The sequence below is a fragment of the Meriones unguiculatus genome, chromosome 4 (assembly GCF_030254825.1).
Source record: "Meriones unguiculatus strain TT.TT164.6M chromosome 4, Bangor_MerUng_6.1, whole genome shotgun sequence".
Taxonomy (NCBI): domain Eukaryota; kingdom Metazoa; phylum Chordata; class Mammalia; order Rodentia; family Muridae; genus Meriones; species Meriones unguiculatus.
Window position 1 is genome coordinate 80,084,425 of NC_083352.1, and position 18,245 is coordinate 80,102,669.

The 18,245-nt window shown below is 40.7% G+C and overlaps 1 protein-coding gene across 7 annotated transcripts in view; it reads left to right on the forward strand.

Annotated features, from left to right (window-relative positions):
• Positions 1–18,245, forward strand: part of Auts2 (activator of transcription and developmental regulator AUTS2) — a 1,094,751-nt gene that overhangs the window by 483,519 nt on the left and 592,987 nt on the right. For all 7 annotated transcript variants that reach the window (XM_060382248.1, XM_060382252.1, XM_060382249.1 and 4 more), the window contains one exon: positions 10,264–10,299. In XM_060382248.1, coding sequence (XP_060238231.1) covers positions 10,264–10,299 — 36 coding nt within the window. The remainder of the gene's footprint in view (positions 1–10,263; positions 10,300–18,245) is intronic.

Genomic DNA, 18,245 nt, shown 5'->3' on the forward strand with positions numbered 1-18,245 from the left:
AAGGTTTAAGAATGGCTGGCTTAGGGAGTGGAAGCCTGGTTAGTTCAGGATCTTCACTGACTTCATGATGGTTGGGTGCTTTTGCCCTTTTAACTGCTGTGACTTTCATAGAAATAAATTCCAACCTCTTCACAAAATGGTCAAAAGTCAACTCAAAATGGACTAGTTAACACAAACCAAAAAGCTAAAACCATGAAATGCATAGATGAAAATAGATGAATCTTAAGGAGCTCTAATTCCCCATTGGGTTTAAAAGCATGACACCAAAGGCATGAACAGCAAGATTAAATAGATAATTGGACTTTTGTACCTCAGAAGGAGTGATCTTCAAATGGAAATGAAAATAAGTAGAAAGGGAAAATACCCAGAAATCACATAACTGGTAAGTGCTTATTATCCAGAGTTTGCAGAGTCCTCTTATATTTCAACAAAAGAACTGCCTATTTTAAAATTAGGCTGGAATCTTCAACAGCTGTGTATGCAAAGGTCCATTCCAAAGTGCTCTTAAATGTGTGAGAAGATTTTTCAGTTCCTTTGTCATTAGTCATTAGAGGTGCATATCAAAACCAAAATAAAGGTCCTAGAGAAACAGCTCAGATTTATAAACTGCAACCATCTTGTCTTCTCAAATTCTTAACTCTTTCTTCTCAACTCTAGTACCCTCAGGGGCTCCAACTGGGTCACCCCCTACTGCATACAGAAACTTCTTTGGCAGTAGCCTGGGAGGATTGTTCTTTGTAGTCCAGGCTAGTGTGGAACTCACTGTGCAGCCAAGGATGACCTTGAACTCCTGATCTTCCTGCCTCCACTTCTCCAGTGCTGGAATAACAGGTGTGTGTCTTCATGACCGGTTTATGCTATACTGAGGCTGGACCTCAGAGCTATGTTCATGATAGGTGAGCACTCTACCTACTGAGCCACACTCCTAGACCTCAGTGTAGCTTTACTTTTCTTCTCTCAGATCATGTTAGTCAGCACCACCTGTTGCCTGGTAGCTGAAAACCAAACAAACAGAAGTGCTTTTTGCATATTTTTCTTTCTTTTCTTTTCTTTTTTTTTTTTTTTTTTTTTTTTGGTAGCATTAGTTTGGGGAGTATATTTGGTCCCTGTTAGTCGGCAATACTCACTACAGAGTTTTCAACTAAGATAAAAATTCCCTCCAGCCTTTCATTCTCCTTGGTGATATTTGTAGATTCTTAGACAATAGAGGCTTAGTCTCAAGTGAAGCTAATCAAGACATCCTATTGTTCTAGCTTTGCGTTTTTGTTTTTGTTTTTTGTTTTTTGTTTTTTTTTTAATTCAGCAGGCAAAAAAGAATAAGAAAAAAAAAAACAGAACACAGACTTGATGTAGTTGGAAGATTTGACTCATGGGCAAAGCTTAAACAACCCAGTGGGCTTGGGTTTGCTATATAAAGTATTCCCAAACCATGTTGCCAAGAAGGGTATAATTGGCCACAGGACTTTGAGACTGTCTTCATCAAGGAGACATCATAACTCGTTTAGATTAGTCACGAAGGAAAAACTTATGGGAAATAATTGAACATATAAATATTCATGAGGAGTTATTCAAGGGGGGAAGTATTGCTTCTGATTTATACAAAATTTTATAATTGAGGAAGTTGTCAAAACTTGGGGATTGAACTTGAAATTTTAAGTAAATGGAACCAAAGCCTGGGATAACAGATCATGAGCATCTGTTACAAATAGAACAGAGAGCCTGTATTCTGATAGGATCATTGAACTAATGTGCATCCCCAAGAGACTCAGATGCAAATAAGAACAGAACCAGCAAACTTTTTTTTTTCTCTCTCACAGAATGGGTTTACTTATAAGACAGAGGTTGACAGCTGGTGACCAGAGACCTAGTGAGCTAGAGATGAAATTCTCCCTGGAAGGTTGTCATGTATGAAACTCAGGAAATTTTCTTGCTTCTGAAATCAGGTGAAAAAGATACCGTTGCTAGAAGGCATTCAGGAAGAATTCCCTCTTACCTAAGGGAAGGTCAGGCCTGCATTTTCTTTAGACCTGAGACTGAATGTCGTTTATCTACCTTAGAACAGGCTGTCTGCTTTCTTGAATATAAATTTAAATCGGAAACTCCTCTAAGACACAGTTTAATAATGTCCGGGCACCCCATTGCTTGGTCAAGTTGACACAGAAGTTAATCGTCTCAAGTCTCATTCTGAAATTCTGAAATGAATATTGAATATGGGTAGGGGTAGATACTTTTCAACTGGTGATAGCTTGATATTTGAAACTCACTTTAAGATGTGAAAATAATTGTTTAAAGCCTTTGGATTTTAGGTCCAAAGGGGACACTGAGGCTGATCGTTCTTTTGAGGTAAGGGATTTAGTAATTAAGTCACAGACAACAGCATGACAGGGACTCTAAGAAGAACTTAGGCTCACATGGCTCACAGCTTTCAGAGGTTTCCCATGTGTTGGATAAATAGTCCATAGTTGATGTTGCTGTCTGGACTAGCTATGAGGTGGGGAGGCAGGAACATATAGGACTAACTTAGTTTTGGAAACCAGTGTTTAAGAATAATCGAAGTTCAGCCAAAATGTAGGAGCTTTATTGATCAAAATAGCGTGGCCCTGGATAACAGGGGTTAAAATCTGGACCTTGAAACATTGTCTTTGTTTTTTGTTTTTGTTTTTGTTTTTGTTTTGTATGCAGGTGGGAGTGAGAGTAGAGGCTGGCAAAGCAGAAGGCCTCTGAGAATAAGAGCATTTGGGTGAGAATGTGAAGAGGCGGGTGAGCAGGAGGGCTGCAGATTTGATGTTGAAAGTGTCATTTCTCATGCTTTTTTCAAGTTGTTACTCCATGTATATTTTTTGAGACAGAGTAGTCCAGGCTGGTGCTGAACTTTTTATATATTGAAGGATGACCTTGAACTTCAAACTCTTCTACCTCCACTTCCTGAGCACTAGAAGTGTACCACAATTGCTTTCTTCAGGCAGTTCTTGGGTCAGAACTTAGGGCTGAGCCACATACCCAGCTCCAGTTGTGCCATTTTTAGTTTGTTTTGCCTGGTGACAGTATTTTTTATGTATTGGTCAGTTTGTGTAATCTTATCTCCAAAGCATTTATTTATTCCTCTTTAACTGAGGGCTTTCCATTGTTTTCATTGTCATTAAAAGAAACAACTGGGGGTGGGGGACTGGAAAGATGGCTCAGCAGTTAAGAGCACTGACTTCTCTTCCAGAGGACCCAGGTTCAATTCCTAGTTCCACATGGCAGCTCACAACTGTCTCCAGTTCCCGTTCCAGGGGATCTGACATCCTTATGCTGACATACATGCAGGCAAAATACCAATGCACGTGCAATACATAAAATAAAATAAAAAAACAAACAAGGACTGGAGAGATTGCTCAACAGTTAAGAGCCCTTTTTGTTCTACCAGAGGACCAGAGTTCCAGTTTCAGCACTCACTTCTGGGCTCAGAGGAACCTGAATTGCCAACTCTACAGGTACCTGCATTCATGTACTATATATACCCAATATGCCCTTAATTAAAAATAATAATAACAACAAATCTTTAAAAGAAAAACACAACAGAAAAATCTATGAATTAATTTTCTTTGTGCTCCTCCCATGGAACTTAAATGTCTGTGTATTTCCTGGCTATGGTCATTGTTCACTCTCAGGAGACAGCAGCATAGCATTAAGGTTGGAAGGTTGTCGCTGCTGGCGTGCAAGGATATAAAAAGAGCATTCAGGTTACAGGAGCCCAAAGTCAGAATGCACATGGGAGTGCATACCTGGGAGTGAAGACTGCATATCATCCTGTATTTGGAAAGCTTTAACAGTAGTGCAGTCCTCTGTGTGGATCTGTAATAGATGGAGCGAATCTATTTTAGACGCTGAATTAGTTACTTTTCAGTTGTTGTGATAAAACACCATGACCAAGGCAGTTTATAGAAGGAAGGGCTTATTTAGACTTACAATTCCACAGGGATAAAAGTCCATCCTGTCAGGGAGACATGGCAGTAGGAGTGGGGCTGAGAGCTCACTACCTGAAAGCAGGGTAAGGCTTTAAGCCCTCAAGGCCCACCCCCAGTGACAGGCTTTCCTAACAAAGCCACACCTCCTAAACCTCCCCTAGCAGCACCACACCTGGGGCCAAGTGTTGAAATACTGGAGTCTATGGGCGACATTTCTCATCTAAACCTCCACAGATGGATAATCAATTTTGTTGCATTGTCAAAGTAGCTGCTGTGCTAAAGCCAGTCTGGATAATCAGTTTTGAAATCCCCTGTTGTCAGTCAGCTGTTAAAACAGAAATGTTAACTTCATGAGTTTAATGAGCAGCTTTGAAGACTGCTTAGTGGCAGAGTTGTGGAAAAGGCAGGTTGGAAGCAGAGAGGAGACTGGAATAAATATTTAACGAATATCTACTTTGAAGGGTAACTTCCTCCCTCCTGGAAACTGCTTCAACTGTGTATCTCATTACTGTCTCATGGCCTGTGGTGGCTAGAGACCAAGGCTGAGAGTATTCCTAAGGAGGCCTACGGAGGTTGTCCTCTTCAGAGTGAGAAGATAATTTGCAGACATAGCTGAGGTATGGCTATGATAGCAAACAAAGAGACGCACCCATTCTCCTCCACCTAGCAGGATGACAAGACCAGAGTATACAGGAAATAGCTTAAGGAACCCTGAAGTGGCCTGCAGGTAGCCTGGACACTGTCCTGTCCTCCTCTGCTGCCCTTCCACTGACATACTCTCCTCCCCTACATTACCAGTTCATCCTAATCTCTTTTTCTACCTCCTTAATCAGAAATGTGAATGAATTGGTCAGTTTCAGAGAAATAAGAACAAGGCTTTTCTTTTTTCCTCCTTTCTTTTTCTTACCTATTGTTTTTGTATATAGCACCTTGTTATATACCCCTGATTGGCTTTACACTGTTAGACTGCCTACCTATGCCTCTAAAGTACATTTCCTACTATCTCTGTTGCTGAAATTCTTTCCCTAGGGTAAGAAATAACATCAGCAAACAAACTTTTTCTCCTCCAAAGGTCCCAGCTACAAACAGGTACAAAAAGGTAAAATTTCATCCAAGTTCCATCTGGGGAACCAGTGAGTTTATTAGGTTTGCTTACAAGGCAGTGAGTGAAGGTTATGGGAAGGAGTATGGATGGCCATAAAGTAGCTACACTAGAAAGTCTACATCCAGCATGGGTGATGACTACTCCAAGGCTGCAGAGATGGAGTCCTGGCTCCCTAGTCTTTCTCGGCTGATGTGCTTCTCTGAGGCCGAAGACATTTAGGGAAGAGTTGTATACAGCTGGTTGAGAGAATTGCCTGGTTACCCTGTTGAGGGTCCCATGAGACTCCTTGGACATCCTTCTATGGAAGACCTTCAAGGAGCCCAGCCATAGTGATATTTGCACTTGGAATAGAGCTGAATTCATGAAGTCCTGACAGCTTTGCTCAGTGAGTAGTCTTGTATAATAACCCCAACACAGTGTAGCCCAGGCTTGCCTCAAATATTCAATGTTTCTTCAATCATGGTCTTCTGGAAGAACAGTCAGTGCTCTTAAGCACTGAGCCATCTCTCCAGCCGTTGGATGCAGTTTTTATAGTAAAAGAATAAAGAAAGTCGTGAGTCAAGACACATTCCAAATATATTGTGGAGACAGGTTACAGCAAATGTGGGAAAATCTATTATAGGACTCAGTGAAGGCATTCTTAGCTTTTTGGTTGAGAGAAGTTGACTGCCAAGGATACACTTAAAATGATTTTACAGTCATAAGGATACACTGATGATAGGTCATACAGAGGGATTGAAAGTGAATGGCTTTTCAAGGAACTAAAAATATCCCAACATAATTTGGCTCTGGTCTATAACAGTCTAACTCTCCATAATCAGGAAGTTCAAACATTTAGAGTCATAGCATCTCTTATTGCTTTTCGTTTTGTTTTGTTTTTGAGAGTTTCTCTTTGTAACCCTGACCGTCCAGGGACTCACAGAGATCCACCTGCCTGTAGTGTCCCAAGTGCCTGGAGTACAGGTGTATGCCACTGTGCAGACCCGGTGAGTCATAGAATCCTTAATGCAGAATCTTCTCTCCACTGGCAACACCACACTATTAACTTCTGCCCCTTCTCTGTCTGTGACAACACCAGAGCTGGAACCTCGGTACTATAGCACTGGACAAACAGAAGTCTCTTTCCTAGACAGTGTTTCCGTTCAGCTGTTTCAGCTGCAATGGAAAGGGGCTGTCATGTGGTTAAAAAAAATATGGCAGAGGAGGAAAAGGGAGTGAATTTCAGCTCCATGGGTAGTAGTTGGAAAGAGATTTTTTTCTGCTAGTTTTTTTTTTTTTTTTAAACCAGGCTTAAAAATCACAGTTACTTAGTGTCATACACCTTATCCCTTAAAAGGGGGATTGGAGTGAGGGCACTGAAAATATGGCTCAGCAGTTAAAAGTCCTTACAGAGGACCTGGGTTCAGTTTCCAGCACCCACATTTTTACTTAGAACCTTCTACAACTCCAGTTCCAGGATATCTAATGCCCTCTTCCAGTCTTTGAGGACACCAGGCATGATGTGCACATATACATGCAAGTAAAACATGCATACACATAAACTGAAATAAACAAACCTAAAAGGAGAGATGCCTAAGAATTTAGCTCACTTGGTAGAATGGACCTAGCATTCACAAAGCCCTAGTTCTCTTCCCAACACTGAATAAACTTGATGTGGGTTCTCCATGCTTGTATATCCAACATTGATGAGGTGCGAGCAGGAGGGTCAGGATTTCAAGGTTAGGGCTGAAGCAATAGTCAGTGCATAAACTGTCATGTAAACAGGAGGACCTGGGTTTGCTTCTTCAATGCCCACTTCATCTAGGCTTCTGACCTACATACCTCCACACATACTCAGATATGCAGAAGAGGTTCAAGCAGGCTGAGAGATGGCTTAGTAGTTAAGAGCACTTGCTACTCTTGCAGGACACCCAAATTCAGTTCCCAGCACCTACTTTGGTCACAACCACCTGTAACTCCAGCTGCAGTAAATCTAACGCCCCCATCTGGCCTCTATGGGTACTGACACCACTTTATTTAATATATAAGTATTATATATTGTGTATTCTAGTTTATTGTATTTCATACATATTATTTTTATATTACATATATTAGAATTTTAAAAAGTTTAAGGTAATCAGCTATACCAACAATTTCCAGGTCAGCTTGGGATACATGAGGCCCTGTTATTTGTAAATAAAATAGGAATAAGCAAAGGTTAAATTTTAATGAAATGATATGCTCAGTGCATGGGCAATTGTAGGTGGCCTCTGATGCTAAGCTCCTACATGTGTGCCTTCTACAGACTCTGTAACAGATTCCAGTACACCTTTGATGTAAAGGAGGTTCCAGCATCTCTTGTTTCCTGTGTCTATCAGTGTGTGTGTGTACCCATGTGTGCGGAAGCTGGGTGATAAGGCAGGGTGCTTAAATGCTTTGTTGCATTATGTTAATTCCTCAGCAGTGCAATCAAATTCATGTCGTAATTAAAGCTGTCAGTTGGAAGGCAAGCCAATCGCTGCGAAAGCACAGCATAACAAATGAACTGAAATGATTCTGCGTGTAGCTATACAATGCTTCACCAGGCATGAAATTAAATAAGTAATTTGATGTTGACATCAGAAATTGAAATGATACCCACTGTTCCCTCATTCAGTCAGACCTGCATAAACAATGGCCAGAGCAAACATGCACAACAAAGCCCTCCTCTCCACCCGCTCCCCAAGTAATGCACAATATATATGCAAAATGAGCATATCAGAGCTTGCTTAGACCTCAAGGATGTAATTTGCTTTGGTATACAATACAGTGATAGGCGTGTGGGGGTGGGAAGCTTGGGTTGGAGTGATCCTTCTCCTTCTGGGAGAAAACATTTTCAGCAAGCAGGGTGAATGAAATCAACAAATCCCCTTTCATCTCTGTCATTCATCCTAAAATGAGTTTGTTTCCTAGAGGCAGGACTCCAGGCTGGTAGAAATCTAACTTGTCTTCTGCCTTTGCCTGCCGTAACGAGGGCTGGGGGTGTAGAAAATAGGTGATATTGTCACATGGTCAGCCACTGGTATAAGCAGTCTCCATGACTACGATGGGTGGATTAAACCCTTTTTCTCTCCTGCTTATAGAATCAAGAACACAGAAGGGTTTTGTTTGTTGCTGATTGTTTCTTTTTTCATAACTTACGTTTGTGTGTGTTTGTGTGAGTGTGTGCAGGTGTACAGGTACCCAGGAAGACCAGAAGATGGTTATGGATCCACTTGAGCTGGTGTTACAGGTGGTTTTCAGCTCCCTGATGCGGGTGCTGGAAACTGAACTCTTGTCCTCTGGAAGACCTTAACCACAGAGATCTTTTTAGCCTTGCAGAAAGGTTTATAAATGTGGATCACATACCCAGTGTAATGCACATGGTGCTTTATTCCTCTGAGCTAATAGGAAACACCAAGATAGGAAATTTTGCTCTAGGAATGCTGTGAAGCGTGCTTGTCTTTGTTTGGAGTGGCAATAGTCAGAAAATCATGTCCCTTTCTGTTATGGTTTGATTGTGAAATATCCCCTTCAGGCCCATGTTTCTGAACACTTGGTCTAAGGCTGGTACCGCTGTTTAAGAGACTGTGGAACCTTTAGGAAATAGAGCCTTGTTCTAGTCGCTAGGAGTAGGCCTTGGTGTGTTATGGGTCCCCATAGTACTTCCTGTCTGCTCTCTACTTCCTGACTGCTGATGCAGTGTAATGAGCGACCTTTGACTCTTGCAGTCTTCACTGTAATAAACCTTATCCTCAAGCCGAGATCTAAAATAAATCCTTCTTTTCAAAGTTGCCTTTTGTAGGGTGGTTGGTCACAGCAGTAAGAAGAGGCACTCTTATGTCTACTTAGTTCACAACGAACAGAAATCGTATCTGTTGTGGTTTTAGAGCTGTCAGATTCTCTGTAGCCTCTTCCACCCAAAATAACCCATCCATTTATTTATACACCACTTCAACCAGCATTTCTGTAGTGCATCTTGTGTGAAAGACATGATGTGTAGAAACAGGAGCATCAAGCCTGTCCTCAGCTACACAGGGAGTTGGAGGCTAGCCTAGACTATGCAGAGATCATGTCTAAAGACTAGATAGAGGGCTGGGCAAATAGTTTAGTTGGTTGAGTGGTTGCCTAGCATGCAAGAAGCCCTGCATTTGATCCCCAATAGTATGTAAATGAGAGCAGTAGTGCATTCCTGCAATCCCATCTTTTTGGAATTGGGGCCAAACCTAGACTACATGAGAACCTATCTCAAAAACTGGGAGGAGGTGGGGACTGCAGAAACAACTCATTGGTTAAAAGCACTTACCCCTTCCAAGTTTGGTTCCCAGCATTCACGTCAGGAAGCTCATAGTTGCCTATAACTCCAGTACCAATTCCCTTTGGCCTCTTTAGGGCACCTGCACACAGCACACACATAGTTCACATAAATGTAGGCATACATATGTACTCATAGATAATAATAAAAAGATATACAAACTTTCATATTTATACACTGGATTCTCTTTTTCTCAGCACTTGATACCCGGAGTTCCGTTCAGAATTATTGATTTTTAGTGGATCACTGTGCCAGAGCTGTGGCAGTCTGAATTGATATTATTGAGGCAAAACTGCTTCCCTCTGCCCACAGATTCTTTGCATTTCAGTCAACTAATTATGTTTACAAAATGTCTAATTTTTGCACAGTGCCAAGTGTGTGCTAACCAAAGCCTTCAGGGAATAAACTGCCAAGTAGGTCATATACCAAAAAGTCATCCAAACCCATTGGGCTTTTTATTTTCAAGTCAGTCTGGGCTTTTTCCTCTTGCCTGCCTCTCTGTGGCCACAAAACCAAATAGCTTGAGACCTGGGCCTTGAATGTCAGGAAGTCGGGGAGGCAGGCTGCCACGTGCCTGTTTAGTCTCAGTGCAGGGCGAAATGCCATCATTAATTCATTACCCAGCTGCCTGTCAAATAAATTGGCAATTACGTCCACTGCAGAAGCTCAGAATCCAGTAAATAGCACGTTAGCATCTCTGAGTCGTTGAGAGATATAAAGGGGAAAAACCAAGCAACACAGTCTGTGTATCAGCAGCAGATGATAAGGGGCCTCACACTCAGGCATGTGATGTCTGGATGAAAAACTCACAAAGGGCTGGTAATGAGCTGTGCGGATGGGAACATGTTAAAAATTGCTACTGACTTCTCCACTCTGTCTCTGTGCTTTCTTTGCAGAGTTCAGCTCCTTCCAGCTTGGGAACAGGCTACTTCGTAAGTCCATCTCCACTTCCACCTGAGCGCCTCCTGTTGCCATCAGTCCACTTCTATAACAAACCCTCCTTACAGTGTGATAAAATAACATCTAAAGAAACCCCTTCCCTCCTAACGAGTATACTGATCTCCACCCTTTCATTGAGAATTGTTTTATTTTTAAAGGGTTTAACCTTATGGGCCCTAAGGATCAGGAGGCACCTGCCTGGGTGGGGCACTTAGCATGTTTGGGAGACGTGAGAAACTTGATTGCTCTTACCAGTTCAGTTCCATGATTATTGGAAATCAGATTATGTATGGAGGTACTTGCTTTCTCCAAAGCAGTCTGAAGAGCTTCTATGTATACAGTGACTTGCTTTGCTATTTCTGACCTTTTATTTTGAGGGGAGGTGGCTTTCCAATATTGTTTCTATTGCACCCTGGTTGGTAGCCTCTATCTAGCTTTTAAGTCAGAACTCTCCACATTTCACAGTTTGGCAAATACAAATGCATTATGTTCTTTTTGGTCCTTACACTCTGTCCTCAGGGGAGGGGAGGGGATAGAGCAAACATATTTCTGGGATTATTACACTATCTTTCATTGAAAGACAGAGAAATGGTTGCTTCATTAAATTTTTATAACAAAATTACCCTTTGTGGATTCAGTATTCCTTCTCAAGATATAAATGAGAAAGGATTACAAACCAGCATTATTTACACAAGATAACATAGTGTTACAGTTTACGGTGGCATTTACAGGAAGTTGATTGTGTTCTCAAGTAACACTTGATACTATAATACCCAGGGTTGAACACATACTACAAAATGTGGTCAATAAATACTAATTCAGTCCAGCTGGCTTTTAACTGTGTCCTTTTAACATGCTAATCATTCTTGTGCTCACTTATTTCTCTCACTGCATTTCTGTTAAATATGAAAGTCAGCATGTTTCAGTGAATACTGAGTTTTTTACTAAGTTTGTCCCAAAAGACATTCTTCCTGCCCTGCCCCCACTACCTTGGTCTTAATCTGTCATCCAGGCAGAATGGTAAGGGTGGCTCTGGACCTGCAGCATACAGTTAGCACACTTACATTGGTTCTGCCTACTAGGCCTGAATATTCATGCTTGCAAAAGGAGCAGGGTGCGCTCGGTGTCTTGCTTCAGCAGTCGAAAGAACAGACGCGGTCCCATCTGCCATCTCTTCACACCAGGCTGGGTGTGGGTTGAGATGCTGGGAACAAAATCTGGAGGCTCTTGTGCCTGTTCTGTGTGCTCTCTATCCTCACCCCACCTCCTTTTCAGAAATGAAGCCAAAGCCACCACCTTCGCCATGTTCAGTTACAGCCTGAACATCTGCTGTCATTTTTTTTTTGTCACCATAATTGCCCTGAAAGAAGAATGTCATTTTAAGAATCAGTATTTTGTTCTGCTTTTTACTTCCTTAGTTCTAGGAATGCTTATTTTTATTATCTAATGATATATCTGATAACTGAAATATACTTACTTAGGATTTGGAAGTGAGTTTTGCTTGGAAAATGACTTTGGTTAGCTTTTTAAAACTTCATTTTGCCAAAATTGCTTTGGTAAAATCCTCTTACTTCGCTTATCTCAAGAGCTGTCACGTTATTAGCGTACATGGAGGAGATGAGTACCAGATGTGTGTTCTGCTCTCAGCAATGATAAAAATGCCCCTCTCAGAATGTGTTTCCAATACTACATTGTTCTGTTATCACCCTGCAACATCTTTGGTGGAGTTTCCAAACCCTCATCAGAATCCAGCTCTGTTTCAAGTGTCATTTCATCAATGTCACATGTAATACTCAATTTCAGTCACTAACTTCCACACTTTTCACACTTTTAAGTGGAATTATGTATTTACAACCTTTATTGCTGCCCTACCCCCCCCCCCCAAAAAAAAACCATACAGTTTGCACAGGGGGCACAGGCTCAATATTAGGTTGAATCCCATACTGATTTCTTTTTTCTCATTAATCTTCTTCAACGACTCTTTGAAATGTGGATGGAGGGGAATCACTACAGATGAGCTAACTCTTACCATTAAATCATAAACTGTTGGATTTGGAAAGGCTAAAGTCCCTCACCTTTGGAGAGTAACAGCGAAGAACCATTTCAGCACTCTCCCATGCTTCAGTATCCCTCCTCAGTCTATAACCTTCTGTCTACTCCCCTGTCCTGTACTAGAGATTTTAGTAGACTAAGGGTGAAAATCCATTTGTTCTATTTATTCATGAAACAGGTACTGTAATCTATGCATCGATTCTTATTTTTTGTAAGTGTTGTGTGTATCTGTACTTGTGCCTACCCGTTCTTGGGCAAATCTAAGAGTATTTGTATTTGTCTCAGTTTTTCCACTGTATCCATCCCATTCTGCTGAAGGGCTTAAAAGAAGCCTTTGTTTGTGATCTTGTAATATTTGTTTATGTCTTCCTGGTTTTGTGTTCCAAAGATGTCTGCTTAGGTCTGACAGTTTTCCAGTCTATGCAAAAGCAGAAGATTTAAGAGATGGGAACAGCAGTGAAGAACAGTATTTACATAAGCATATTGCAAAGGATTTCCAAAGTAGACAAAATAGAGAAAGATTGGAACAAACTTTGCACGTCTGGGGGAGGCGTTGAATACCGTGAGTGTCACACACACACACACACACACACACACTTATTGCATACACATCCCTTGCTCAGCTCATATTCTAAATATAAATGAAATTATAGGCGACTTGGAATCAATTTGCCGGTTTTTCTTTCTTTTTTGGCAAGCGTACTGAAACTTGTTGGAGTGTGTGTAGGGTTTTCTTTTTGTTTTTTAAATGTCAGCTCAGTGAATATATTTTCTGTTTGATTTAAACATTTCTGGATCCTTTCCTTTTGAGACATGTACTCAAAATTTCACTCTGAATAATGTGTCATGAAGTACATAGCGGCAGAATGATGCATGTGACTAGTTGTGTGACCTTGGCAGGGTATTTGATATCTCTGTTTCTACTTCACCACCCACCTAATAGAGTTATGAATCTTAAGCCAAATGATATAATTAATGTGCACAGAATAGAACTCGCTAATAGCAAGTAATAAAATGTACCTTTGTGGATTTTTTCCTAAGGATTTTTATTGCTTTTAATTATGTGAATGTGTGTGCCTCTGTGGGTGAATATGTGCACAGCAGTTTCAGTGCCTACAGAGCACACAAGCCAGAGTCAGATCCCCTGGAGCTATAGATAATGGGTGTTGTGAACTCCTATTGTAGGTGCTAGAAACTGAGCTTGCTTCCTTTACATAAGCAGCATGTACTTTTTAACTACGGACTTCTCTCTCCAGCCTCCAAGTGCCTGTGTTTTTTATACAGCACATGTGTTGATAAACTTGGTGTCAAGTGACTCTGCAGCATTGTGATGACAGAGGACACCACTAAAAAAGTAAATCATAAAGTAGACTTTTGCCATTTGTACCCAGAGTATACATTTCCCTTTCACAAGGACCTGGGGCTCTGTGCCTGTTTAGCCGTAAATCACTCACTGAGTGTGGACTTTAGACAGAGATGCTTTCATCTGTCACCTTGGTGATAGAAATGTTGGAGTGACCTCTTCTCTGGGCTGTCTAGGCATGACAGTTGTTCCCTTTAATCTGTTCATGTTTCTTATCTGATTTCCCCCTCCGGGTCATTTGAAGCATGTCACAACTACTTAACATGCCGGAGGTTTTGGCTGGCAGTTAAAGAAGATCTGTTCAGTAATTCAAATTGTAAGAGCTTGTTGTAGGTGTGGGTGACACCAAACGGAAGTGTTCTTGGGAGGAGTGACCACAGTTAAGAGAGAGAGAAACACTTGTTCAGAGTGTTCTCTCAGTGCACCGGGAACTCACTGATTGGCGAGGCTGGCTAGCTGTTAAGTTCCCAGGGATCCTACTGTCTCTGCCTTCCCAGCATTGGAATCATAGGCATGTTCCACCAAGCCTAGTTTTTTTTAATATGGGTTCTGGGGATCTGAACTCAAGTCTTCATGCTTCTGTAGATAGCACTTTACCTCCTTGTCCATATTTCCAGCCCCTGAATGTGTGGAGCATCTGTGCCTGTTTTTAGCGATTGATTTCCCAGGGTGAGCTTAAGCACTTGTGAAAGGGATGGAAAGCCCTCTTAAAGCAGGGTGAAACATCCTGCCTCTTTCTCTGGGTAATCCTCTGAGTGTCTTAGGACATCTGCCTCATAGCTGGGATCTGGATTCTCTAACAATGGAGATTTCTCTTAAAGTTCTGGCTTGCTATCGTCACACTTTTAGTTCATCAGGAAACCAACCCACTGTTCCCTATGGTTCGTACTATGGGGGGGACTGGAGGTCATTACACTTCTCATGGTGGAGTTTGTGTAATTATTGTTTTATGCACATTATTCAAATTGTGAGGATAATTCTGGGAGCAGGTACAAGGTGCAGCATGGTGACTTTGTCTCTTCTCAGTTTTTTAACTACAGACCCTTGAAAAGCCCCATGGTCATTTGTTATAATTTGTGTAATTCTTTGTATTTTGAAGTTTTTACTATTAATTTATTAGTAAATAGTTTAATTCTTTTTAGATTTTTGTGTCAACTTTTATTTTTAATTGTTATTACATCATTTTCCTCCTCCCTCCAAACCCTTCTATATCTCTTCCTTAACAGTTCTCTCTCAAATTCGTGGCTCCTTATTATTGTGTTTTTATATATAATCAAATAAATATGTAAATATTTGCTGAAACCATTTAATGTTGCTCTCTCTTGTGTATATGTTTTTAGGAACGACACTTGGTATTGGATAACCAATTAGGGGACTCATCAATGGGGAAGACTTTAGTCTTCTCTCTCTCTCTCTCTCTCTTTCTCTCTCTCTCTCTACCTCTCAGCAAATTTTAATTGCTTATAGCTCTTCATGTAAGGGTGGGGCCCTGTGAGATTTTCCCAGTATATAAACTGGCATTGGATTTGTTTGGGTCTTTTTTAGGTAGCCATATTATTGAGGCATTGTGAGTGAACCTTTCCCCTTATATCCAGAAGACATAATTTTGTAACAGGCTTTGTGGTTTTCTAGCTCTTAAACTCTTCTTCCCCCTCTTCCTTGATGTTCCTGAGCTTTGGATGCAGCAGTTGTGTTGTAGATGTATATCCATTGAGCCTGGGAACCACATGGTCAGTTGTTTTTTGCATTTTGACAAGTTGTGGGTTTCTGTAATAGTCTCCATCTGCTTCAAAAAAAAGTTTCTTTGATGAGAGGTGGTATCTGTGTATACAAGGATAAGAATTTAGAGTGTATTTAGGAATCACATTGGTTTAGGAAAGTGGCAAGTAATATGTTATCTTCTAAGGTCGGTGGTCTCATTAGCCACAGGTAGTTTGCTAGACTTTTAGAACCGTATATGATTTTCCTCCTGGTAGACAAACTTTAAATTCAAGTAAGCAGCTGTTAGTTACTTCCAAGACAAAAGTGCTTCTATTGCACCTTTAGAAATATTTTTCATCTTGTGGCTGTTTGCATAGCACAGTCTAGTACTATGTAAGCTACTTAAATTCTAAAGAAGTTGATTTTAGACATTTGACAAATAAAGAAAAGATAGACCAAGCTCTGAGGCAAAGGGAACAACAGATAAAAACACAAAATAATAACATAGTGATTGCTGAAAAGCTGTCTCAGTGGTTAGAAACACTTGCTGCCCTTGCGTAATTCTATCTGGTTACCAGCATACACATCAAGTATTTCATGACCACCTGTAACTCCAGCGCAAAGCAATCTAAAGCCCTCATCTGGCACGCGCGCACACGCACACACACACACACACACACACACACACACACCTACACCCACTTCCCAACTCAAACACACAGACTTAGGCAAAATTAAAAATAAAAATAAATCTTAGAAAAGAAGAATAGCATAGCAAGGTAGAATTGGATTGACTATATCATATTTCTGGAACTAGGCAGGTCTAGATTGGTGTTATGGTTTCAATATTAAATGTCTCCCAAAAAGCTAAATGCATTTAACTGTGGGTCACAAGCTATTGGTGCTATTATGGAAGGTTCTAGAAGCTTTAGGAGCTGAGCTTTGCTAGAGGAACTAAGTCAGGATTAGTTATACTTATGTACTTGGGGGCTTATGTACTCGTGTCTGTTCTTTCTTCTTTTTCTGTCTCTGTCTCTCTTTTTCTCCTCTTTCTGCGTGCCTGAAATAAGTAGCTTCTTCCATCCACTCGAGCTACTGTGATGCACAAGCTCTGCTCCAGATCTATATATGTAAGTCAAAGGTGTAAACCTCCGAAACATCAAGTCTAAACAAATCCTTCTCACTTACGTTGCTCTCCTGAAATATTTCGTCACAACAGTTTAAAACTAGTTGACTCGTGAGAGCAGTATACGCAGTTCAGATGGCAGAGTGTTTCCTTAGCGTGCACAAAGCCCCAGGTTCACACCATCATCACCTCAAAACTGGTGTGAGGTCACTGGTGTAATCTCAGCACTTGGGACATAGAGGCAGGAGGTTCAGAAGTTCAGCATCATCCTATTTTGTAAGGAGTTCACTGCCAGCCTGGGATCCATGAGACCCCATCTGAGAACAAAACAGAACAACCTAATTGCCAAGGCGATTAGGGTTACTGATTGATAAGAAATGTGTGATGCGGTCAGTAGAGCCCATGAGTGGCTAAAAGATGGGAATAAAGTGAATTACTGACCTGTTCAAAAGGAGAAAGAAGCCAAATCAGGCTCATTTGACTGTGTTGGTTTTTCTTATGACTCAAAAGGAAGATATCAGATAGTAGACAGTTGGGTGTAAAGTATATATTTAGAAATTCAAGTGTTTATTTAAATGTAATTTTTGAATGTCAGAGATATCACCTATACTTTTGAAGTCATCTTAGTACTGTCTAGAACCTTTTGGAAAAATGGTTAGCTCTTTTTAATGGAAAAAAAAAATGGCCATCTTTGCTCAGGACAACTACCATGCCATCAAGTCCCATCCCTACCCCAGATGACCATATTTTTGACCTATAAGTTTTAAAATACTTCCATGGGTATGGTGAGATAGATTAGCAGATAAAGGTGTTGTGACCTGAGTTAGTCCCCAGGATCCACATGTTAAAAGAGGAGAACTGACTCTTGTAAGTTGTTCTGTGACTTCAATACACATGTTCCTAGGAGATTCTAGATCCTGCCAACTGTATTAACTGTCTGTAGGAAGTCCTGGCATGGTTGTTGCCAATCTATTAGGTGGGTGATGGTTTACATACTCCTGATGAATGTGGGGAAATTGCCTTCAGCCCTGTGTTTTTCAAAGATGTGAAGGAGGAAAAATCATTTAGGAGGGGAAAAAAAAAAAGAATGAACAAGCCACCAAACAAGAAACTTGCTAAAGGGACTTTGTGATGTGTCTGCCACAAAGGACCACTACCTTTTGTTGGCCTTGCTGCCTGTGCCTGCTGCCATTGTAACCACAGGAAAGCTGAATGCAAGGATGGTGTGATATCCCATTACTGCCCCTAAGCACCAGATTTCTGTTGACAGGCCTTTTTGTGAAATTTAACATTCTTTAATGCATTATTATGAATTATTCATTATTAATGGGTATTTTATTAATTATCCATTGTTAATGGATAGTATTTTTCTAATACTAAATTTTGCTTATGTAGAAATGTGTATTTGTAGAGAATTGTTGGCTTCTATTCCATAGCTAAATGATATGGCAAGAGGTTTAACACAGAGGACTCAACAGACGCAGAGGATATGGCAGGTCCCTGCTTCAAAAGCTGAAAATAATGTTTTTATTTTAACCTTTTTCTTTTTCTCCCAGAAATGGATTTCAAAGAAGATGGCTTTAAGTTTGTTTATATCATATAAATGTTACATAAATTGATATTAACTACATACCAATGAGCCATAGGCAAGGTCCTTGAGTTGCTCTGAATACCCACATCTTTTCTTATATATATAA